The sequence below is a fragment of the Dermacentor andersoni genome, chromosome 2 (genome assembly GCF_023375885.2).
Source record: "Dermacentor andersoni chromosome 2, qqDerAnde1_hic_scaffold, whole genome shotgun sequence".
Lineage (NCBI taxonomy): Eukaryota > Metazoa > Arthropoda > Arachnida > Ixodida > Ixodidae > Dermacentor > Dermacentor andersoni.
The window spans coordinates 80358470-80383653 of NC_092815.1; the positions used below are offsets into that span (position 1 = coordinate 80358470).

General features: G+C 48.2%; 1 protein-coding gene across 2 annotated transcripts in view; it reads right to left on the reverse strand.

Moving 5' to 3' along the window:
• Positions 1 to 25184, reverse strand: part of Elk (Eag-like K[+] channel) — a 376639-nt gene that overhangs the window by 7774 nt on the left and 343681 nt on the right. For both annotated transcript variants that reach the window (XM_055076908.2, XM_055076909.1), the window contains 6 exons: positions 18195 to 18355; positions 9074 to 9281; positions 7224 to 7406; positions 5242 to 5691; positions 3207 to 3430; positions 1199 to 1526 (listed from right to left, as the gene is read on the reverse strand). In XM_055076908.2, the coding sequence (XP_054932883.1) occupies positions 1199 to 1526; positions 3207 to 3430; positions 5242 to 5691; positions 7224 to 7406; positions 9074 to 9281; positions 18195 to 18355 (1554 nt within the window). The remainder of the gene's footprint in view (positions 1 to 1198; positions 1527 to 3206; positions 3431 to 5241; positions 5692 to 7223; positions 7407 to 9073; positions 9282 to 18194; positions 18356 to 25184) is intronic.

The following is a 25184-nucleotide window of genomic DNA, read 5'->3' on the forward strand; positions in this document are numbered from 1 at the left end:
ACTGATGATGTTACGTGTTATACTTTTTTTGTATTCTGTGCATGCATTATTTTGACTTTAACTGCTCATCTGTTTATATGTTCATCTCAGTCTACATCACAGCCGCTTGCGTGTTTGTGACTTTGTTTACAAACTCATCGTGCTGCAACTTGCATTTGACTTTTATAGCGATATGTTCATGGGTGTATATGACTGGATTTCTGACCCTATGATGTGGTTTCTTTTCATTTTCTTACATTTACATTTTATATTGTTGTTTCCGCTATGCGATAAGGAGTAGCCGTCACCATTATAAGGGGACAATGTCTCTTTCCTTTATTTTCATTTCAATAAAAAGAAGGCTTCGGGTTTTATTAAATAACCAATTATTAAGTTAATCACTTATTCAATGAATAAATCATTTGAAATGTACCTGTGACCATCTTTTGCTGGTGCAAGTTTAAGAGGCCGGAAGAGTTCAGTGTGGATTCTAGTAAGCGGGTGCAGCTGACATTTTAGTGGAAATTAAGATGAAGATGTGGACTCGGGATAGTTGTGCAATGCGAAGAGGAGATAAAAACTAATGACAGGATGGGTGACAAGGAAAAATAAACGCAGGTGAGTAAGGAAGGGTATCGGGTGGTGTGCGGTGACATCGACAAATTCGCAGGCACATGATGAAGATGACTGGCGCACGACATGGGGAGGCCTTCGTCCTGACAGCATAATAAAATACGATGATGGTAATGAAGACGACCATATTGCGGAAAAGACATATTTGCAACGCAAGGAAGCCCTCAAAAACGTTAGAAGCGACAGAAGAATTTACAAGCTACTCGGCGGAAGCAACAAGCCAATACTGTCGCATAAGACGGTACTAGCCCACAGACGTGGTCATCGGCCACCACTAACTCCGCCTAATCCATCTAACTGTATTATCTAAGTCTAAGAATTTCAAAGACAACCGCTAATATTCATATCTGTTGGTGTTCCTTCTCAATGTAAAGGCTTCGGGCTGTCGAGTGTGCGAAAACTAATAAATACACTAACCTAGATGCGGCAATGTGGCGTCGGTCGCATTCACCTAATCCATCCAACTGTGATATTCAAGTCGAAGAATTTCAAAGACAGCCGCTAATGTTCCCATTTGTTGGTGTTCCTTCTCAATGTATAAAGCCTTCGGGCTGTTGAGCGTATGAAAACCAATGAATACACAAACCTAGATGCGGCAATGTGGCGATGGGTCGCAGCTTTTCCATGGCCACGGACGTGGGCGTCCGGAAGGGCGAGCCGAGGGCCGACGTGCGCCGAGCGAAGGGCGCCGCTTCGGTGCGGCCGGCCGCGGCCACCTGAGGCGCCGGCGCCGCAGGCGTGCGGCCGGGCACGGTGGCCGCGGGCGGCTCCCACGTGTCCTCCTTGAGCTTGGCGCCGGTCTCCTGGCCGTTGGACACCGGCGAGCCCGGCGCCGTCTCGTCGCTGCCCGTCTCCTCGTCGTCCTCAGATATCGACGGCAGGGTTAGCGAGCACACGCCGTTCGTTTCTTCCGCCTGCGCCGAGAAATAGAGAAACATCCGTTTGTTTTTTAAGTGGATGCCGAAGATGTTTCGCTGGCGATACACCTAGCGTGGCCCTCTGTATAAGTGACGAGGGTGTTACGGGAAATGATCCGTTCATGCGTAGTGCCAATCGCAGAAACGATACAAATGTGCACTTTATAAACCTGTAATGTCCAAACACAGCTGTGAGCCAAGGAAGATTAACGCAACTTACTCATTTTTATTTGTAAAGAAAGCAGTGAATTGTTAGTTGAGCGCGAACCTAAATGGTACAGCAATTAAATAATTAGAATCGGGTTTCTAAGCTAACCACAACTGAAACTTTTCTCAGCGTGTGAAAAACAACGCTATAGGTTAAGAGTTAAATTTCCCGTACTTGAACAAGAATGCACAGCTATCGAAATCAGTCTCACATAAATAATGAGCTGGGCATTAGAAGGTTAAAACATATGTAGAGCGTCAGGCTTAGGCCAAGTAAAACGAGAGAACGCATGCTAAGAAGCATGTGTGCACACAACGTGGCGGCTTTGCGGCTACAAGGCGAGTTCTGTTGATGTGCACGAGGCCGAGGGGTTTCCATCGCGACCGGAGCGACCACATCCAATGGAAATGGAATGCGAAACGCACTAATATTTTCATTAGACTGACGCTATTAAAGATTACCGGGTCGCCAATACTAAGCCCTCCGCTACCGGCGGCTCTTATAACCGCGATCTTGCTTCAGGACATAATCATGTATGTTATACAGCACGCATGAGCACAGATGGATAACGAGAACACACAAGGACTGTCTTGTGCTATCGTTCTTCATCCATTGGTGACACGCTCTGTGTAACGTACTTTCCTGGGCAATATGGCCAGGAATTTCACGATAAAGCCGATTTTCTTCTCCACCTGTGAATGCAGCTTGAAGTTGACGAGTATACAGTCCAAACCTGGCACTGCGCACTTCCCAAGGCACTCGTGAATTTCAGCTTGCGCGTCTCAATTACGAATAAATTGAGATTTCTTGGTGGGCTTGTGGTTCGTGTTCTCTTGATCACGGGTGTATATAGTAGTATACGGTAAAGTATTCTGTCAGCACATCCTTATCAATGGCTTTGGGAAAGTAAACTCAATGAATAAATCAGGGGTAAATGCCCATGTCGTGCAAAACGCGAGGAATATGTGTAACTCTTTTAATGCAGCACAAAATACATGAACCGCTTTAGGATGATCACTGTGTTGCTGCTGCTAATGAAGCTTCTGTGATACGCAAAGAAAGGAAAAGCGAGAAAATCACATTGAGAGCACGTCCATTTCCTTTGAGATGCAAAGTGAATACAGTCTCTGTCTCCTCATTGTTCCAGAGCTCTGTAGTAGCTCGTTGTTGCGTGTTGCCCTCAAGATTGCCTCTGTGAGAAAGAAAAAGACACTGAAAGGCGCGAATCACCTCTTCTCCCTGACCCAATAGAATACCGCATTTCGATAAAGGGCGTGAGCGTTTCTGGAATCAGTACTATTGTTCTAGGGAGTTTTAATCGTAAAACTCGAAGAGAGGGAGGGTGGGATCCACTTCCTCTCCATCCGGGAGTCAATGAAAGGAAGGAAATTCTGGAATACTAATCGGGAAGTCATTTTATTCCTACGTGGTAGGCAATATATAGGAGGAGAAGCAGCGAGGTGGCTCACCTCGTTCTCGTAGCCTTCCCTCAGGTTGTAGGTGAGGTCGTGCACGATGTCGTGGCAGAAGCTTTCCGCGAACTCCGGGTATAGCTTGAGCACTTCGAGCAGGCCCGGGATGAAAAGGCACTTGAGGTCGCAGTAGGTCAGGGCCTTGACGTCGCTGCTTGACTTCATGACGGTCTCCGTACCGGCCGTCAATGAAATGTCGCTGCCCACAAGGTCCCCCTTGCCTGCGGAACACAGCATGCAATTTCATGTAAAAACAACAGCGAACACTTACGAACGACTGAGGACTGAGCCCGGTTGGCTACCCTACACTGTGGAGACAGTCGCTTGTTAATATACAGATGCGGCACACGCGTAGGAAGACGCTGACACACTTAAGAGGCGCCGGTGGCTTGGACGTATGCAAAAAAAAAAAAAAAAAAAAGAACACACACACACACAATGAAGATCAAAGTCAGATTGGTACGCAGGAAAGCACCGAAGCAGGCTTTATGTGAGAGGCATAAAAATATACCCAAGACGTACTAAAATGGGTTCGAGTTTGGTTGCTACACTGTATCACACATGTAGCCCTTCATATCATAAGAAGCCAACAGAGAATGACACCAAGGACAACATAGGGGGAATTAAGTGTACTTAATAATTGAATTAAAGAAATGATAAATTAATTCCGTTAGTAAGCACAAGTAATTTACCCTATGTTGTCCTTGGTGTCATTGTTTGTTGGCTTCTTATGATATGATTATAAAAATCGGGCCCCTCGGTTAACCCCCTTTCTTCTAGTTTATGTAGCACTTCAGGCACTCATTTTTGTGTTTGGTAAACAGGTTTGGTTTGGTAAGTATCCCTGCTACTCTAGTTGTCACATCAATATTATAAGCACGATGAACATTGCAACGAACAAATCACCGCGACGACGGATTGTGCACAGCCATCGTTACAGAAGTACGCAGCTACACGTACACTTGACGTATACGCACAAAAGCGCTGATGTTAAATAATGGCGCAGTGCAGTAATAAAGGGAATGGAAAGAGAAACATTGAATCCTTTAATACTGGTAAAGTATTTTTTCCCTTAAATTTCCATTTTCATTCACTTGACAGAAAAAGTTCGCCATTACAAGAGAAAATGAAGGACGAAGTTCTCTGTCTCGAACTTTGCGCTGATACTTCAGAGGCGGTATGTCCGTGCAACGCCATCGATTTCAAACTACACTGAAACGCATATAAATTGGTTGTGTTTTTCGCTGATCGCTTTTCACCGCCTACCGTTAGCTAGAACTACGCGTGTTCATGTATTGGAACGTTCTGGAATGTGGTCACCTATTCTATAGCAAGGGAACCTTGCCTAACAAGATTGCATGCGCGTCGCTAACAGCGTTCTGTATTCTGTAACTTATTCAGTTGAGCATCAGCGATTACGCTGAAACATGCGATGATTCATGCATATACAGCAGACGTGTTTGGCCCATGGATCTTCTAAATTTTGACGATCGACGGCACGGCTCGCCGCCGTGGTTGTGCATTTAGCGTCGCTTGTTTTTCTGCACACAAGTTCACCCAAAAAAGCGTTAGCTTTCTTGACTCACAGTTGTAGTATTCAGGGTGGGAGTGCTGTCTGTTTCTTAAACCCGTCGCTACAACGGACAATACTTTCTCGTACTTGCGCCGGCGACGTAATAAAAGAATGCTAGGTTGAGTCTTTGGTTCCATATTGAATACAGTGTAGTGCTTCCAAGCCGGAGGAGAATTAAATATACCCGAGTAAACTGCGCCAAAATCTGCGACGTCACAACGAACTGGCGCGGGAACTTCGCCACTCGTCCTTCGTTTCTGCGTCTGGCTTACGAAGTTTTCTGTCCAATCGCGGACGTTTTGCTATTGCAGAAGTGTAATTTACTAATTTAACTCACTATTCCTCTTCGGTGTCCCTTCAAGATATTGCTATTGTAGAAGTGTAGCTTACTAATATAACTTACTCCTCCTCCTCCTCCTCCTCCTCAGTGTCCCTTCAAGATATCCCGGCAGAACGTACCTAAGATGGCGACGACCATGCTCTCCTGGAGCACCTCCATGGAACCGTTGCAGACGAGGTGTATGTAGGATAGGGCGTCACCCTTGTGCACCAGGTACTCGCCGGGTGCGCAGAAGTTGCTGCGCACGTGTCGCGAGAGGAGCTTGAGGCACCCCTGCGGCGCCGGCTCGAAGATGGGCAGCGAGAGGATCTCCTTGTGCAGATGCATGGACACGTCGCCGAGTAGCTCGTCGGGAAATTCGCGGAGTACGTCGCTCGGGTCGATGCCGTTGTTGAGCGACCAGGTGGTCTGGAAGAAGTCCATCATGCGCTGCCGCAGCTGCTTGGGGAGCTGATGGAGCCGGAAGAAGTCCTTCAGGTCCCGCAGCTTGGTCTGGTACAGCGACCGCCGCGCGTACATGCGCTGGATGATGGCCGTCACGTTCCCAAACACCACGGCGTGCATCAGCGCTGCGGCGTTTGGAAAAAGCAAGACATGTTGGCTTCTCGTTTGTCGTGTTCCTCCCACATTCAGAGTACCGAAAAGAACTTCGAATACCTCTGGTGCTTTTGTTGCGATGGCTATAAAGGCAGCGCATTGCTCTCTTTGTTTCACACGTATGTCACGACGCTAACATGTCACAGCGTGCCAGAACTGTAGCTATGTCAACCTCTCTATAATAATTAAATATTGCTGCAGTACTGATATGTTTCGTGCTAAGTTTCGCAGCTCGTTTACGGTGGGTGAAGAGAGAGCGAGAGGTTAAAAAAGAACTCAGTGTCCTTCCACTCTGTGAAGAAGGATGACCAGCGAAGCTGTGTATGGGGGCCCCTTAATGGTGAACTGCACCTCCGTCGCGTGTCGGCCCGGCATTTGCACTACCTTTGGGATTTTTTTGCACGCGGACACGATATTGGGGGAACTAGCCCTTAACAGCGTCGCTGTAAAAAAATGGCAGGGATGCTAACTAGACTTTGTCGAGTTCACCATCTTACACGGGGATAGCCACGAAGTCCTGGGTGAGACATTCGAATGCGATAGTGACCGCCACAAAAGGCCTGAGATTATGCACCTACGCTTGCCTGAACGCGCAACACCTTCGCTGTACTTATTTTTGTTCGTTTCTACCCCACCAGTATCGCTTATGCCACGTATGCATTCACGCAAGAATCAGCTCTATCGACAGTTTACATACCATAACTAGATACGAACTGCAGAAGCGTATGCGTCTGAGGTGGTTGGTTCATAAATTGAGCGGTTTATTGTGCTGTTTGCGCTCAAGTAACTAGAAAACCACCTTGGTTGCATAGCGTTCTTTCCGTGAGGCCAGTTGCGTGCTACATACATGCATACATGTAGTTGCGTGCTATCATGCTACATACACTCGTCTTTGAATGTACGGGTTCACACCGGCTTATGTAGGTGCAGTTGAACATAGGACCAGATGTTTCACCTTCGTGAAAGAAAAAAAAAAAAGAAACATTTATTTGTTGCAGTTCTTTAAGTCAAGCTGCAGTGCATAAACGCGGACTTCTGATCGGGAAAATCTTCGTATCTTTTGACATTCTTCATGCTATGTGCCATTCTTCTCTATATCTGTTTAACCACAGCTCTTGCTTTTTTTTTTTTGAGCAACGATTCAAGAGCAGTGCCGATATTTGGGGTCAGACTACACCAATCGGCGGGCGGTTGCTGGAAATCCCGCTGTGGCTTTTTCTCTTCTGGGTGTTCGCTCTCCTAAAATTTCAACTACACTTACTCAAGTCAAGAAAAAAAAAATAAATGCAAGTAAAATCGTTGGTTGGCATCTATATAGATATGTTCACACTAGGTGCGATGTACGCAGATAATTACAAGGAATATTTGCGTATACATGACACAGCTGAGCAATAATAATAATAAAAAAAGAGAGGAGAGGAATACATGGGTAAACGAAGTCGCCTCCTCCGTTACACAACCACTGTTCGTTTCTCTAAGCGCAACGGGTCGTGAATGCACTCACCTCCTATGAGCATGGTCAGGATGGAGAACACCTTCTCGGCGTTTGTGTTGGCCGCTACGTTCCCGAAGCCCACGCTGGTGAGCGAGCTGGTGGTGAAGTAGAGCGCCGTGATGTACGTGGCGGCCATGTCGAGAGGTCGCAGCACGTCGTATTGCAACTTCATGGAAAGCTGGTTCAACCAACCTGCGTCAGCCGTGCGAAGTGGTTGAGTCGAGGTGGAAATATCGGTTTCCTTTGATCTGTCTCGCGTGTGTTACTTCCTCGCTGCCTGCTATTCCAAAAGCACAATGCCGGTAATAAACGAGAGTGTGGAGGGGACAGAGGGAGAGAGAGAGAGAGGAAATAAAGGCGGAGAGAATAACTAAGAGAGAGAGAGGGAGCAATAGAAGACGAGAAAGGCAGATGGGTTAACCAGACGCACGTACGGTTTGCTACCCTGCACTGGGGGAAGGGGATATGGGGATGAAGAGAGAGAGAGAGAGCGAGAGAGAGAAAGAGAGCGAGAGAGAGAGAGAGAGAAGAGAGAGAGAAAGAAAGAGAGAAAGAAAAGAGAGAGATAGAGAAAGAAAGGAGAGAGAGAGAGAGAGAGAGGAGAGAGAGAGAGAGAGAGAGAGAGAGAGAGAGAGAGAGAGAGAGAGAGAGAGAGAGAGAGAGAGAGGAGAGAGAGAGAGAGAGAGAGAGAGAGAGCAGTTTCGTGCAGAGTTGAAGGTTTGCACTGAGGAATGCAACGTAAGGATGGGAGGAACGCCAATGTGCGAAGTGTCTCGACGAGCTCCAACCTTGCACGAGCTAGAGATCCGTAAAAATGGTTCGATATTATGAGCATAAGTACATAGCGTTGTAATGTTTATTTTAATTCTTAACTCACGGGGTACTTCTTATTTATTTGAAAGTTGGCTCTGCGACATCAGAGGGTACTTTGTGGCGAGAAATGGCTTCAATGTTGACTGCACGAACGATTTCATACTCAAGTAGAAGTTGAAACTAAGCTGCTCACTCTTTGTGATGATCACCCGCGCTGCTTGTTTTGGCCAGTTCGTGGCGAAAAGTGTTGTTTCTTTTACGGCACTTTGGGTATAACATTTCGTGTGATATCTGTGCACTGCGTGAGGCAGTGCAAGACAGTGCTATATTCGGCATTCTCAAACTGCGGCAGGCTTCAGGTAGAATTTCGCTGGTGAGCTGCCTTATATAACCGATTGCCGATTCCAGTACTGCGGTAAGAAAATATCAGAGCACGGGATGGTGCAACCCCAGCTCACTGTACCTTTGGCACGAAGCTGTCGGTTTCGAAAGCCCTTCACGAAAAAGTATGGCCGTAGTAAATCGTGGCAAATTATTCAATCAAGCATGTCAAATCATGGTAAATCAGAGTCAATAATTCGAGAATTACGAGGGAGCCTAAGCATGGTACTGCGCATGGCATCCGTTTGCGTGTTCTTGTTCTGAACTGAAATGTAGAGTTAATATACCCGCTTGCGGCCGAGAGCATGTGGTGAATGGAGGTCAAGACACTTGCCTGGAACGCAGGAGGGGTGTTATACGGGCTACTCTGGCGACATTAACCAGACGTCTCCTCTTGCACTGTTGAATACCCTAATGCTCTGGCAGCTGCTCTGGCCATCAGGAGCGCGTATAGATAAGTGTCTTGACCCCTGTACAACGCGTGTTCAATGCAGCTGTGCTATCCTATTGAGAGATATCAATGTAACACCAGAGATAAATCTAACAGAATGAAAGAACGTGCCGAGGAAGCTATTTATCTTTTTTCTGTGTTTTGTGACTACAGCAATCATTATACTGGAGACGATGGAAATGCGGCACTGATGACACGCAACAGCGGTACTCACTGATGTTGTTGTTTGGGTATGACTCCATCTCCTGGACGGCGATGACAAACCATATGCATGCGAGCCAGTGCGAGACGAGTGTGAACATGAGCATGAGCAGTGTGAGGACCACCACGCTGTACTGCGAGTATCGGTCCATCTTCTGCAGCAGCCGCGCAAGTCGCAGCAGCCGCGTCAGCTTCAGTAGGTGCAGGTACATCTGGTTGTCCTGCAGAGAGCAACAGAGACGAAGATAGGACTAAGAGACAAAGAGTGCTCTATTAACGCATCTGTTTGAAGCGGGAACGCAGCTTGTTGGTCAGCACTGTACGAAAGTGACAACACGTGAAAGTGTCTAATTGCGGACACACGGTCGCTATATATTCTGAAGTTCACTAATATTCAAGCAGGGGAGCGAGATGACATGCTCGAGCACCGTCTGGCTGCAAGAAGTTCCGAAGCTAGGCTGGAACGACTGCCTTATTGAAATGCATTGAACAGATAGTTTAAATATTCCAATTCAGTCAGACTCGTCTGACTGACTTATAAGCGTACTTCTTAAATTTAGTTAGTGTATCTGATCAGTCATCGACAAATTTCTTGCCAGGGAAAACTATCGCCATATCGAAAAGGCTCTATTGTGTCTGTGCTTATAATGCATTGTATCATTGCAGAACATCTACACAAGAGCCATTCGGTGGAGCGGCGAACATTTGTAACAAGAGCAAAAGCTGTTGAATACTAGTGAAAACAACTGATTGGTCGGTTGGTTTGTGAACCCTTCAGTTCTGTATGTCTCTGCGATGGTCACAATGTATGCGCCCATTGTTCCGTCTTTCTTTGCACATTTTCTTTCACTTGCTACAACACTGAGACATACAAAACCTTAATGCCTCCACATCAAAGGCTCTGCGAAAAGAAACAAGATAATTTACTTCTATTCCACTCGCCTGGGATAATCGGACACAACGCAGGTAAGCTACGTTCCAAAGAACTACCATAGCTTCGTCGGACCGTTATCTTTCTGCAACCTTCAGCTAAGTGCCCCCCCCCCCCCCCCCCCCTCACCTCCTGAATCGTTTGGGCATGGCGGGACGTAATTCCCGATTATCGTATATACGGCCGGGGTTTTAATCGCTAACGATCCGCACAGCAAAGACACCATTGGCTGCGTTGCTTAAGCCTCGTCACAGGGCGACCTTCTCTCGATTAAGCTCGAGAATAGAAAGTGCTCAGCGTGAGAGGCACAAATTCAGCTGAGAGGCACCGATTGCACCAAGACACGCAGCCTAAACTCCGAAAGCGACTCGAACTAATTATAGAGCCGCCGTTTGCACAGGCTGCTAGCATCAGACTCGTTTATAGGATGTTGTGACACTTGTACATTTTTTAACACTTCCTACCAGTTGCTTGCGAGGAGACAGCAATAAACGCCGGAGACTCAATCGAAAGTGCTTCAACTCGCATTATACATTCGCCCGCTAAATACGTAATGATCCCGCATGGCCAGAAAAAAAAGAAAAAGGTGTGACGAAGCGGGAAGAAAGGTGGAGTTCAATTAAGGAAAGTCGCCTTGGGAAATGCGAAAGAATGATGAAATCCGCGTAATCGGTTCTTTCGGTGCTGTACGAATTTCGTTCTTGCACAGACTGTAGCCTTTATGTTTGGATTCGCTATTCTCACTCTGATTGTTGCGATGGAACATGGTTTTGCGGGGATTTCAACAGCACGTCGCTCCCGTCGAAGTGTTTCTCTCGCGGTTGACATAATCTACTTGGAAAACACATGCACGGCTAAAGCTGGGCATGGGAGATGAGCGATTTCATCTCAGTGCTAGAGCTTTTCTTTAAAGCACGTGACCCGAGCCCACGGACAAAGAAGCCCGCGTGCATTGGGTCGCGCCGGTGACAAGAGTGGAACAACAACAACAACGAAAAGTTAAAGGGACTCTAAGTGAACTAAGACGCGAGTGGAAAGTGTACGTAAAGTTACTTGCTTGGCGAGAAGGATCGTGATGTTTAGAGAAATGTTTAGAGGCGCCGGCCACGACAGAGCCCAAGAAGCAGAGAACTGCACAGCAAGAACGCGTGTCCTGTGAAAAAGTGCTCGCGAGAGGCGCTTCTAACTGTCCCCTGTTCCGGTTGGTATGTCGCTTTGTTTTCGGCGCGTGTTTATTCTAAGCAGTAGCCGTCGTTACTGAGAGGTTTTGCAAGGAGATCGAGCTACAGAACCCACCACGAATCGTGCACTCGCAATTTATTTTGTCTCAACGTGCGTGATACGGGCGTAAAGAGATTACGACACGTCGATTTTGCGAAAGCCTGTAGCAAACGCGTATTTGGCGCACAGTACAGGGACACCTTGCCCATTGTTCCCCAGTCAGTTTAGTGTTGCAAAGAGTGGAATCATAATTTCGGTGCGTCTTCGACTCCCCTTACGTATCTTAATGATAAGAGTCACATGGCATTACCATGGTCCCCCCCCCCCCCCCCCCCCCCCCATTGCGAGCCTTTGTCCGTATATTTCGTCATGGCGCGAGAGGGGCAGGGTTTTCTTGAACGCAAAGCTTTGATGTGCTGTGACCTCAGCGAGAGATTTTATAAGACGTAGCACGTCTGAGTGCTACGCCCTGTGCTCTGGCATAAGCTGCCGTGAACAACAGCAACAGCGGCAGGGGTTTCTAAAACCAGAATTAGGGACCGAGAAACTTAGTGAACAAAAGGGATGACGTTGACACTGATTTCTTGCCTTCTTGCTATAGACACAGTTTTTTTTTTTTAGAAAGTAAGTGTTCCGAACACACACGTTTACATTGTGCTGCGCGCTTGCTGCGCTTTGAGTGGACGTTACCGTAATTAGAATCCAACTCCAAGTTAAAGATTGCTGTTCTTTTCTTTCTTTCTTTCTTTCTTTCTTTCTTTCTTTCTTTGTCATCCGTTCCGCAGCAGAGCACGCAACCTGTCTAAACCACCGCTTTTGCAGACGGAGCGAACACTCGCCGTTAAGCGAACTATCGCCCGGAGCTGCGATTGACAGGCGTGTTTACAGAGCCAGTCTCACCGGAGCAGCGGCACTGGCGTTTTTTTGTTCTTTCGGCCCTCTGTCGCCCTATGAGACGTGAGATGGTGCGGCAAAGCGCGGTTCCCGACCGCTAAGCCCCCCCCCCCCCCCTTCGAGTGACCGTGTGACATGGACGTCGTCGGCCCATTGGGTGAACGCTCCCAGAGGAGAAGCGGCCGTTTCGTGCCCAGTGGACCGTGGTCCGTGTTTGCCCGTTCTGCTTTCTCGGTAAGCCGGGCCATCAGGTACGACTAGCGCAGCGCTGCTGGCTTTAGTGCGTGAGCAGAGAGAGAGAGAAAAGGCGGTTCAAGAAACGAGCGAAAACACACCTGGCTCGTCGAACAACTAACGTTGCTCGACGCAAAACAAACCCGGGATTATTTCTATAGAAAATCGCCGCGGAGAATACAGGTGAAAGGAACGCGCCGACCACGTTCATTACCGGTCGCGCTGTCTTTTCTCAGAAACTCGTTCGCTGGCACGCCGTGCAAGCGAAGCTAGCCGTGGCAGTGCGGATACGGGATGTCGTGTCGCCGACGAGTTTCACTTAGAGACGGGGGCGACTGGGGAGGAGGTTCCTGCCTAATAGGGATACCAAACTGGGCAGTCGGCCGCAGCCTCTTCCCGTTCCGCAAGATGCAAGGTCTATATAGTGTTACGAAGAAAAGGGCTCCCTTTTCCTCCGCTCCCAACCCTTATTTGTTTCGTTTTCTCCTTATACGCTGTACACACCGCCATGGCTTCTCTTCCTCGGTCGTACGTACCGCCGTTTAGTTCGATCTCCAGCCCTCGTCGGGAGTTGTCTTGGGCGCGTGGCCGTGTGCGTGACTTCTGGGTTTTTGCCTGTGCTCGTGTTTGTGCGTGTCTGCGCGCGTGCACTCACATGTGCTCAGTTTTGCATGCGCGCGCATGCGCATACCACCGAGTGTGTTGCGTTGCGCCTGCCATGTTAGAGGCAATGAAAAACCAACAGAGCGACGTGTTTCGCAAGGTGATAGGTAATCGAATTACGCAAAACGAGAACTAGGTTGGCACATTACACTTGTTTACCTGGAAGAAGCGCGCACTGCGTGTGTAGCTTAGAAGGGAGGAAAGGCACAGCTATATGGGACGGCAGGAAAGGCTCTCGGAAACGTGCGCGAAATTCAATGCGTTCGCGGCAGTGTATTTTCTTTATTTTCGCGCCCTTATTCTTCGGTTAAACAGGCCCTTTTGCTGCCGCTGTTCTTTCTAACCACCTTCGGTTCGCCGAGAGGGCAGCATTTATTCCCATATTTTTTTCTTCCTCCGCGAGTTGTGCCTCGTTCCTCGTTCGCGACGCTTCGTTATAGCGCGTTCGCGCTGTGCTGTGGTGGCTCGCGAGCTTGCTAGCGCGACAAACAAGCCCGGTGCTGTTGGAAGGCACCCGCGGTACTGGAATTCTGCAATGCCTCCTTTCGTTTTCACTTACAGCTACCTTATTCCTTTTGCTTCTCCTCTTTTCTTGATTTTTCACGATGCGCTATTTTTTCTGTTTGCGGGGTTGCCGTCTTCTCCTCAATTCTGAGAACCGTATTGTTATTTTTGGGCTCCCAGTTTGGACGATGTATTGGCAGTACCGCGCCTCGAATTGTTTATTCGGTCGACCCGCCCCTCCTTATCTCTTTCCACCTTTTTTTTTTCTCGTTTTTTCTCTGCCGCTTCGTAGCCTCACAGTGGATTTAGCTATTGTAATACCCCCTCCCTCCCCCCCCTTTTTTTTTCAGAGCGGAGAAACCTCCTTTTCTGGCTTGTCCGATCGCACGTTTTCTTTTTGCGGAATTTCATCCGCCACAGATATTCACCCGTTTGCCGAACCCACCTGAGTTTCTTTTAGGACTTCGCTTGTTTATCGCCCATAATGCCACCGCTCGCAAGCGGTTCCCTCGCTATAGAGATAATGCCGTGCATATAGAGAGAGTACTAATTTGCAAGGCAAAGCATCCCCAGGTTTTGGCGCGTTCGTGCAGCCGAAAAGTGAGCGCGATTGGGAACAGGGCGTGGGCGCGGTGTGCGCAGCGAGTAGGGGCGTCACAGGACGCAATGCGCAATCCACCACCACCCGCCGTGACAGGCACACTGCGTTTTCTTCACCTCGAGGCCGATCGCGAGAATTTCCAAACCCACGGCTTGAATGAATGTGTGGTTTTTATTGGCGCAAGGGCCAGGTATGGCCAAAGAGCGCCATGCAAGTGTTAATGATTTCGCAGTGGAGTGATGGGTTCTATGGAGTCGATGTGACGTGGCTGTAAAGGGGCCTAAAATATAGTCGCTGTAAAGTGCGTAAAATGTACGTGTAATAAAATTATGGCGATGACAAATGACGCGTACTATGAGCATTGAGGTGCATTTCAATATAATGATATGATATTAAAAATTGCATAAGTTACTAAAATTCACTAGAGCACCATAGCCTCGTTAGAGCCCTTGCGACACAAGGGCCTGGAGGCATGTGCTATATAAAACAACTATCATAGCGGCATCCTCTGGAAAGAGGATGCGCTACGAATTTATTGGGCTCATAACATGTAGGACAACGTCATTTAAAAAATTGAGGACTACATTGGTGTTGAAAAATGGTTCCTTACCAAGAAACAGAGCTGGGTAAACCCACGGCTTCGCGATGTCGTCCACTACCGCGATCCATCTGCGCACTCGCACCTTTTGAGGAAGATGCGCATATTTCTTCGAAAAACGAGTAGAGAGAGTCTACTGGTGGTCTATAGACTTCTCAAAAACCACCTGGCTTTTTCTTTTGCGGACTCGTCCTTTTCACCATAAAAAGGTCTACATACTGTCCATAGACAAAAGTCGTCAACATGTGTGTTTACTTTAGTCTGCCGAGCTCCACAGGCTTTCGAACGGGCTGTTTTGAGAAAGCGGGTAGACTTTAATCGACAGTAAGTAAGCAGGTATAAGCCAGGATCTCTAAAAAACAATCTAAAAGTCTAAAGAGTTCAAAAACTAGCCTACTGACTTTCTATAAGATGCCTAAATAAATTATTGTGTTCGATGGCCACCCTCGCGTAATTTTGGAAAACTGATTTTTGCATCAGTTCTCACCATTGCTTCCTTTACCAGTGCATGCGCAGACATTAACACTCAATTACTCGCGCAGTATTTGTTCGTCTTTATCTTAATTGCACACGGCTGGTTTCGAAATTTTCGGCGGCCGAATCAGAAGCAGTGAGGGTGGCGGTGGTGGAGGCGGTGTAACATGGATTTAGCGGGTGGGTTCAGCTGGCAATCACTCCCCTTGAACACTATTTGTATTGTCACCGGATTAGGTAACAAGCCTTAAGTAAACCAGCCTCTCATCGGAGGGAAAGAATAAGACGTGAAGCTTGCTTGGGGGCTATAACTGACCTTTCTGGAAACAGTTAGTGTTGCTGGCATGCACGTGGAAGGTGCTTCTCTTGTAGCTTCTCAAAGGGAGCTCCCATTTTATCCAGAAGGGCTGTTCCGCAACGTGTGCGCGCGTTTGTGTGTGTTCTGACACACCCAGTGAACCACAGCAGGCGCAACTTGCTGCTGTAGCAAAATAGCAAGCGCAGTTTGGGGCAAGGGAGGAGCGGGCACCGAGCAAGGGGAAGGAGTGTAGTACGCGTATTCGCCTGCTACGGCAGAGCCTCTCTCCGGCTCTACGCTTATCCGTGCCCGCTGTCCAACTCGATGCTGCCCTTGCGTTGCCCGGTCGCTCGAACGAGCGAGCAGCGTCATTGGCGTTGCTCGCATCGTCCCGGTCGCTCAAGCGCGCACTCGAGACACGTTCGGGCGAGATTGCCGAGCCCCGCACGTCTCGGACTCCGAGCGCCGCGCGACGCCCTCGCCTCAATTTCCGCTCGTCGTACGTTTCGTGTAAGCCCACCGGCTGCGCAGCGATTCACGGCACCCGAGCCCCTCTGCTCCGAGCCGCGGTCTTCGGCGCCGTGCCGGCTGTTCTTGTCTTCCGCACCGATGGTGACAGCTTCGGCGCCATTTTGGTCGTTGCTGGAATCTCCTTTCCTCTCCAGTCTTCTTCCTTTCTTTCCTCTGAGCCGGCAATATGTCTGCTTACTCGCTGGATTTCTCGCTGTTTACTTTTGCTTCGGGCATCTTTTCATCGCTGGACCTTGGGCTAATGACCCGCTGTCGTGACCCACTGCTTTCTTCTTTTTTTTTGTCTTTCGTCTTTCCGCTGGACAGCCCCCAAAGTCGGAAGTTACTAGCGGGATATGATAAAGTTGCTATCATTGTGCTCGCTATTTCTGGCTGCTGTGTACGAACATGTCGGGGGGCGCGACGCTGCCAAAACATCCAGGTTTTCGCGGGACAGTTCTTTGCGACGGCTGCGTGGTATACCGTGCGGAAGAAAAAGAACATTTCTGAAGCGTGGTGGACTGTGTTTTCTTTTTGGCGCATACACGGGCGTGTTTATGACACCTGAGCCACAATGAAAGGGCATGGAGCGTAAATTCTTCGACACCAACTGACGCAGAAAGGTCTAAGCAGTTTCGTCATTTCGGGTGCCATACGTTAACCGGGAACAAGCAAAACAGCGGTGGCGGCTTTTGGTTGACCTTTTGGGTTTTTATATGTACAACACAATTTCAGCCGACCCGTGACGCTTAAAAAAAGAAAGAAATGGAAACACCGGTCTTCCATGGCTCATTTGTGTCTTAACTCAATTACTGCGAAAAGATGCGTGAGAATCCCATTAAGCATGCAGATTATACCGACGTAGTCAGTCGCCAGTATTGGGAAGTATCTCCCCTCTCCAAACTGGAAGTACTTCTGCAGTTCGTAAGAAATTTCTCCAGATGGACACGTTCAGCCCAGTTTCTTGTTCGCCCGACTTCCGTTTCTTTTCTAGCGTCTGAGGCTGCACACTTTTCACTTTTTTTTTTGGGTGTAGTTTTCGAGGAGCACCCACTGCTCCCAGGATACTTTTCGCTGCCTCACACTAACGATGTCGCTGTCCCCTCCCACTTTCGGCTACTGCGCATCCTTCTGCGCATCCCGGGAAATCCCCCCGTTTCCAACAGTCTCGCCTCTGCCGTCAAAGAATCCTGGCACTGCGGCACACGTGAGAATTTGTGAACGGACGAACGGATGTTCAGACTGTTTCTAAGTACATAACTGCTGTCTGACGCAAGAAAAAAAAAATGAAAAAGAAGGCCGCAGGTCACAATACATAGCAGTAGATATTTTGCTTGAGAAATCGGTATAGCTTCTTCATGCTGGCTAAAGAGGTATCTTACAAGACGTTTCTGTCGGCACGGATACTGTGTTTATTGCTATTTCTACAACGTGTCACGCAAAGCAGTAACACAATACAACGACCTCCAAATTTTTTTGCCGCAGTGCGTGGTTTTCTGTAAAAGTCACACGGTGAGCAGAACATCTCAAACAACGTAAGTATTAAAAAGACGCCTTGTTACACCCTTTCAATAACTTTTGGAAGGGCTTCAGATGACTTCTGCTACCAGAAGTCCGACGTGTTCAGTAAGTTTCGGACTATGCTTTTAAGAACAAAATAGAAAAAAAATAGCAAATCTCACTCGTTGCTTGTGCGCAGTGAAATTTGGTCGTGCTCTACAACTATCGATTGAAAATGAAGTTGAGTTCGTAGAAAGTAGTAGAAAGAGTAGAGCATTTGTAAGCAGTAGATTTTGTTGTTTTTCTGCGGCGACGACAATATTAGTACATTTCGAGTATTTATCACAGAATTAATAAAAAGTGTGAAAAGAGTAAATCAGTAGCTGTGAACTTGCAAATCAGCAGCCATGACAGCACTGCACGCAATACGCCTCGCTCCTCCTTTCTCAGAACGTGTCACCGGTTCTAGTTACCGACTGGCTGAGACGAGCCCTATAGCTAGCATTCACTGCACGGCACGTTGTTAGTGAGGTGGAGCGTACTATGGCTGCGACGACCTGCGTCACACACGCCTCATTCGGCGGCGCCATCCCTCTGGACCGCATGAAAGATGCGACAGCGTTCGGAAGAAGCCCCGCGCGCATGACGATGATGTTCAACGGTTTTGCAGACGCATCGCTTGTTCGTTCCGCACGCGGTCTCTCACCCTGTTGTACAGTCCAGCGGCGTTGAGCAAGTCGAAGGGCAGCGCGGCCAGCAGGTCGACGACGAACCAGCCGCGCAGGTAATTGAGGGCCACCGACTTGGGCTTGGCCACCACCTCGCCCTTCTTGTTCACGAAGGTCGTGCGGAAGTTGAGGCCGATGTCTGCGTGCCAAAAGAAGGTAACGATGAGGTAGGCACTCCAACACAGCCGAGAGATGACATGTTTTTCATTCGGACGGTTATCTTTCCCGGACATTTACCTTGACATTTTTTTATGTCTCCGCTCTATTCTGGTGCGAACTGGCCACTTATTTACGTCTGGCGTACTACGAGCGGATCACGCACTTGCTAAATTAGCAGAGGCAATGAGTAAACTCTCCAGAATAACGATCGATGAATCACGCCGCGCGATCCGTCACATGAGTAAGAACTACGTAGTTCTCGCAATAGAGAAGCTACAGTAGAACGTTTACGATGTTCGGGAAGATGGGTACCTTCTGAAATATTCAACCCCGTGATGGGCTTCCTGTATACTTGCGGTGACTAATCACGGAGAGAACTTCAAGTGACAAACTCGACAAAAGATTTTTTTGAAGGCGGTTCCTGTAAAAACATCCTGGTTTTAGGGAACGTAGCATACAAAAGATGGCACAATTTACGCGGGCATAACAAAAATGCCGTCCGCCCCATCACGATCACCTGTCACAGCTACAACCCGAGCTGTTCCTATCTAACGAAAACCTGTTGGTACTGTGAGCCTGTATTCACAAATCAGTTATTAGGCTGTAGCAGTTCTTACAGTCAGACTCCTGCTCATCCTGATACCCGGCGTCGCTTTTTATTAGTTTTAATTAAATTATTACTTAATTATTTTTAGTTAATTCTTATTATTTTTATTAGTTTTATTAAATATCGTCAGCGAAGGCAGTCTGCACAGGACAGACTATTTTGTTCGTAAGAACAAGGTTACTGAGTGTGTTTCTTTAGACGTAGTAACCAAGGAAAGGAATGCGCTTTACGCGTGTTCCTTGGGCCGGTGTTCACAAACACGTCTTACGCTCAAATTGTTCGTAAGAGAAAACTCCAGCCAATCATGATGTTGCACATACGATTAGCGAAGGCGACCGGCCGATGGTAAAGGGCACTTGCGAACGACAAATTACGTGAATTCGGCACCTGCTTGGTGCGGTGTTTGTTGGAGCAAACATTCGGCATGTGCGAGTGAGCAATCGCTTTTCAAAAAGTGAAGGAAGTGTGAGTCATATTCGTTTGTGGAAGTTGCGCCTCGCGGGGGTGGAGTGGAAAGACTCGGCTCTTGTTCCTCCTGCTACTATACGCAGACTTAGCCACTAGTTTCTACTAAAACAACCATTTAGCGTCCTTACTGATGGACTCATTCGTTCTTTCTAAAATTTATATGTGCACTGCCGTCCATTAATAGACCTCCCGCTATAATTCAAGAAAACAAGGCGATGTCAGCACCATCCAGTTAACATGAGAAGAAGCCGAGCGCTCGAAGAAGACCGATGAAGACGAAGCAGACACGCTCATCCACTGTCATTACATAGATGTCCGCGTCACCCGTACATGACATTCTTGCTATTCCCTATACCCAGAAACGTACACCCCGAAAACAACAGGGGCAGACGACAAGCGAGAGGACAATTCCTTCTTAACCAAGCCTTGGCGAACCGTGATCGCTCAGCTTTTGTGGACGCGGCGGCATACACGGGAAACAAAGCTTTCGCAGTGGCGGTTGTGGACGGCCGCGGATCCACAAGATATGCAGCCACAGTAATTGCAAGGAAGCCTGAACAGGCCGAACAGGTTGCGATCGCTGTTGCGCTCACCGACGACAATCTTTCCCATATCTACAGCGACTCCATAGCCGCTATCAGAGCTTTCCAAAAGGGCACGGTCTGCGCACAGGCTCTCAAAATTGTTTCAAAGAAAGAGATTAAGAAACACTTCATATACTGGTTCCCGGCACACTTAGGACCAAAGCTCGGCGACGTCCCCAACCTTAACGAGGCGGCACACGAGGCTGCGCGCGCGCTTACAGACCGCGCGGCTTCACCCGACCACTCGGAGAATAAGGACGCGCCAACTACATACAATGAAATCACTAAACACTACTACCTACAACGCAGACAATATAGCACGCCACACCGCACGCTCACTCGAGCTCAAGCGGTTACACTCAGAATGCTACAAACAGACACATACCCCACTCAAAACAGATTACACCATTACATGCCTGAGCTCTACGACAAGTCTTATTGCACCAATTGCAATACATCCCTTAACGTTTATCATTTACTCTGGCCGTGCTCGCAAGCTCACGTAAACTACGAAAAGGACAAGCGCAAGTTTGAAGACGCAATCCGGAGTGAAGAACTCGCTCCCCAACTCTGGGCCGTCCAGCAGGTCCACGACGCCGCCAGGAAACTCAACCTCCCGGTTCCGTCGTGGGAGACGCCCACTCCATGAGAGCCCAAAGCTCTCGTGGCCTGCAGGACCTGAATAAAGTTGATTTCCTTCCTTCCTTCCTTCTTGCTATTCTGTCTTTACATAGAGAAGAAGAAAATATAATTTAGGACCGCCTCAGCAATCGGGAAGGCGACGTGCCAGAACACGAAGAAGGCACGGACGCCAGCTCTATTCAGCAGACAGGTCTTGGCAGCTGCCGGCGCGATCGCGTTCTCCAGGATCAGTAGTTTCCTGTTCTGCAGCATCGGTAGAGCGGCTGAGGCAATATATAAATAATATTATTATTAATAATAGTAATAAAAAGAATGGCCGAAGGGTAGAATCCTGGAATGCTAATCCGTTGATCCTAAGTTCGAAACCTCACGGCACCAAAAGCATTTTCTTCCTTTGCAATTTTTTAATGTAACGCAAGAAGGAATTTGGCCATTCCAGCGACGACACCAGCGGACGTCGAAACGACCAGGGTAGTGAGCCCTCAAGAGCTACAACTGTAAAATGAGTGGCGCGACCTTACCGTGCTACAAGAGCACTATGACATCTATAGCATAACTATAGCAGAGAGAGGCACGTGCGCAAAGAGCCCACGGGTGGCGCAAGATGCGACCTCGAATGTGCCCAGTTTAGCACGACACAGGCTGCTTAGGGGGGTCGGCTCTTAGTGCTACCTCCATTGCGATTATTCATGCCTGCGGGTCAACGTTGCTCTTGTCGCCACACATCGCTAAAACGCGTTGCTTACTGCGTGGGGATGATAATGCAACCTGATGACTTCTCCGATGGAGGACCTGCCATTGTAATATGCATGCGTGTGGCCGGATGGGCAGAGTAAATGATCGCGCGCAGAGCGCGCGCTTTAGATGCAATATTAAGCCCGCTATGTCGTCACCACGTCGGGGACAGAGTCGCACGAAACATTTACTGAGAACAAAAGGGGGCGAACACCGGTACGAAAGGAACAACGGAGTGCAGAAGCACGCCAGAAAGTGCATTAGCCGGCACGTTGCTGAGTACGTGTCTTTGGGCATGTGCCATACATAATGCGCGGTTTCGCTTATTGCGCATTGTTACTGGGTGGTTTGTTTATTGCCAAAGTAAATAAAGCGCATTTATGCAATGAGACAGTTTCGGCCGTTAAACATTGGCATAGAAGGAAAGCAGCGGTTAAACATATTGGTGCTGCTGAACTTCAAATGACAGTAAAATTTATAATTTAGTTGAGTTGCAGTACCTTCATGAAAGAGGTATTACTTATATGTTTCACCTCGCATGAGTAACTATAATCACAAAGAAAAAAAAAAGACATTGCGCCAAGCTGTCATTACAGTGGAAGTCGGAGAACGACAGGCAATGAGCTTTTATCAAAAGTGTCACTCAGTTGCCTAAGGAGGGTAATGAGTCTATGAGTGACGGTCATGGAAAAAAAAAAAACGTCACTCATTGCCTGCCGGGTCAAGCCGACCTCGCGCACAAGCTCCTACAGAGCGTTTATAGTCCGCAGGGCGTCGGCATGATGGAGGTGACGTAGTCCGGCCGTGCCTCCAGTGAGGCAATTCCGCGACCTGGAATATAATATATATAATATATATTATATATATATATAATATATATATAATATATATATATATAATTATATATATAATATATATATATATATATATATATATATATATATATATATATATATATATATATAGATCTCTCTGATTGACTTGTCTCTAGCACGATACTCTACGCTTGGGAAGGGCTTTCGGGATGGAAAGAAGAAGGATAGGAACATAAAGAACGGTGACATGGCGAAGATGATGATGAGAGCTGCACATTGTATTGCTTCTATATAGCGCATATCCACCTTGGTGGACAGGGGTAGTTACAAGTAGCGAACAGACGGTCTATAAGGTACTACATGATTTTCATATAGTAGTGTTTTCGTAAGCTATTTTCGCCGCAGCCATATTTGAGCGGGAAAGCAGCTGCTATACGACGTCGATCAGAAACGTCAAGTCGGTGCTGTCCTTGTTGTACTCGAGTGACAATACTCAGTGTTTCTTGTGCGTACTTAGAAACTTGGCACGCCGCTTCCGCCTTTTTTAAACGTGCGGCTCTCGCACAGAGAGCCGTCGTGCCACGGTACACAGGGTGGTCGTAAATTATCAACGGGATGAAAGAAGTTACACAGGCAGCTGTTCGCCGTCTATGACGAGAATGATGATGATCGAAACACTTTACTGAGAGCGGGAAGACAAATCAGAAACTATGTAGATGCTGAAAGTCGCATACATCCCCCAATATCACCTACGATTGCATAAGTTGTCCAGATTATACGCGGCAAAGCGTCGAGCGGCTGGAGTAAGTTCTATCTAATCTGACGAAAGAAGCCTAAACGACGTACACGAAGAGGTCTGAAAGCTAGAAATTATGCTTAGGCGGGGTGACTATATATATATATATATATATATATATATATATATACATAAACGAGGAAAGGCTTGGGAATTGCCACGAGCTAGCAGTGCTGTCTAGACCAGGGGCATATCGACCGAGAGTTGAATGGCGAAGTTGATTCAGTCACCTGACAGGAAAGGACAAGAAATAATGGAGATTGAGGCTGATGGTAGTAGGAGGTGGGCGACGGGTCCGCTTCAGGACACGTGGCAAGGCAACGTTCAAGGGCGCTATCGAAGCCGAGAAGTTCCGTAAGCAAGGAATCAATGACAGGCCGAAACTGTGGAGAAACAAAATCAACCAAGAGCAGCCTTCTTACGCAAAAATGGGACGCAGCTTCTTGAAGAGCACTCAAAGAGTAGCTGTTAGGGAGCACGCTAACACAATTAATATACGTACTCCCAGCCTCTCCGGAAGGCAGATACAGGCTTGGAGGAGGAAAGAAACAAATAAAATGTATCGCCAAGCCATAGATGCGCAGCCTTGATCCACTGGCCGATAACGGTGGCCGTTGGCGACGAGGCAACCGAACACCTCTGGGGAGTCGGCGGTGACGACCGCGCGCATTACGACGCGGGAGGGGCCGAGGGGGAGGCCGTCTCTCCTTTCTCGCGGGAAGGAAACGGGACACGCGCCGAGGGTGCGTGACTGGTTGCCGCCTGCCGACGTCGCTTGCGGGCTCGTCGTCTCCGACGTCGCGTCTCGCCCCATTCCTCTCCTGGGGCTCCGGTCGCTCCATCAGCCGTGGCCTTGGCCGACATGGCCCTATGGACACTGCCTGACCGCGGAGAACCGTGCAGCGCGCACCGGCCGCCGCCAATCGGCGGCCACAGCTCTGTGCACTGCCTGGCACGAAGTCGCGGGTTCGACTCGCTACTGCTGCTGCTGCGGCGGTGGCCGCGTTTAGATTGAGCCCGGAATGCGAGTACGCGCTCGTGCGCTTAAATTTGGGCGCACGTTAAACGACGCCGCGTGGTCGAAATTATGCCCCTTTCCTCTTGCTGCGGCACCTGTTGTAGCCCCAGCCCTGGCTCGAGAGGTCAAGGGCCATCAACCAATCAAACTGACTGATCACTTGCTCGCTTAATGATGTATGGCATCCGCCAAACGACGCTGCAGAAGCGCTGGGAAGCGCCGTAGGGGAGTGCTTTGGGGAAACACTGACAACATGGGGTTCTTTGACGCGCGTCAGCATTTTCTAATCCCTGCACCCTATAGGAATAGGGCCATTGTAGTTGGGAATCAAGCCCTCGACCTCGTGCTCACCAGCAGAACGCCCTACCCACCTAGCCAAGCTTGTGGCCGGTCGAGCTCAGTAAAATAGGCAGTGCATTATAGAAGGTAACCATCGGAGATCATTGGGCAGCGCACCAACTGATTAAAAGGGCACCTAGTGAGTTAAAAAAAAGCGTTATTAAAAGAAGTTATTAAAATGTTATTAAAAAGTTATTAAAAAGCGCACCTACTGAGTCGTTCGTGACTAGCTGACCGGCGCCAGCATGCTGTTCACTCCCGGTAGTCTATAGGCGGTAGACTCACAGAGCAATTTTCTGCTGTATATATTAACCGAGACGTCGCCTAGAGTCAGCGCGCGGGGTTCGCTTCACCACACGCAATACTCACTCTGTTAATGCGATGCCGCGGAGTATTCGTCTTATCAGCGATGACATAACACTTTCGCCGGCGTAACAGCGCGGTGACCGCGCAGTACGAAATAGATCAGACGCCGCCTCGAAAGCGCGTCAAGACAGCATTCCATGCGACTGTTCTTTTGCAGTGCTATAGTCGTGGTGCTAGCCATTGCAACCCGTTAAAAACAAGCAAGCAAGCAACCAAGCAAAGTAATTAACTCGCCAACCAACTTCAATGGTGAGGTTGGCTTTTCTGTTTGTTTTCTGTTACTCATTTTTATTGTGAGCTTTGAGATAAGTGCGCACGAAGCAATTCCACATACTACACGTACGCAGTGGTAAGTTAATAAAGGAGGAGTTATGCACGCAATTATAATTTCAACAGTTGACTGGTCGCGATGTTTGTGGTAGCGAAGCTTTGCGCAAAA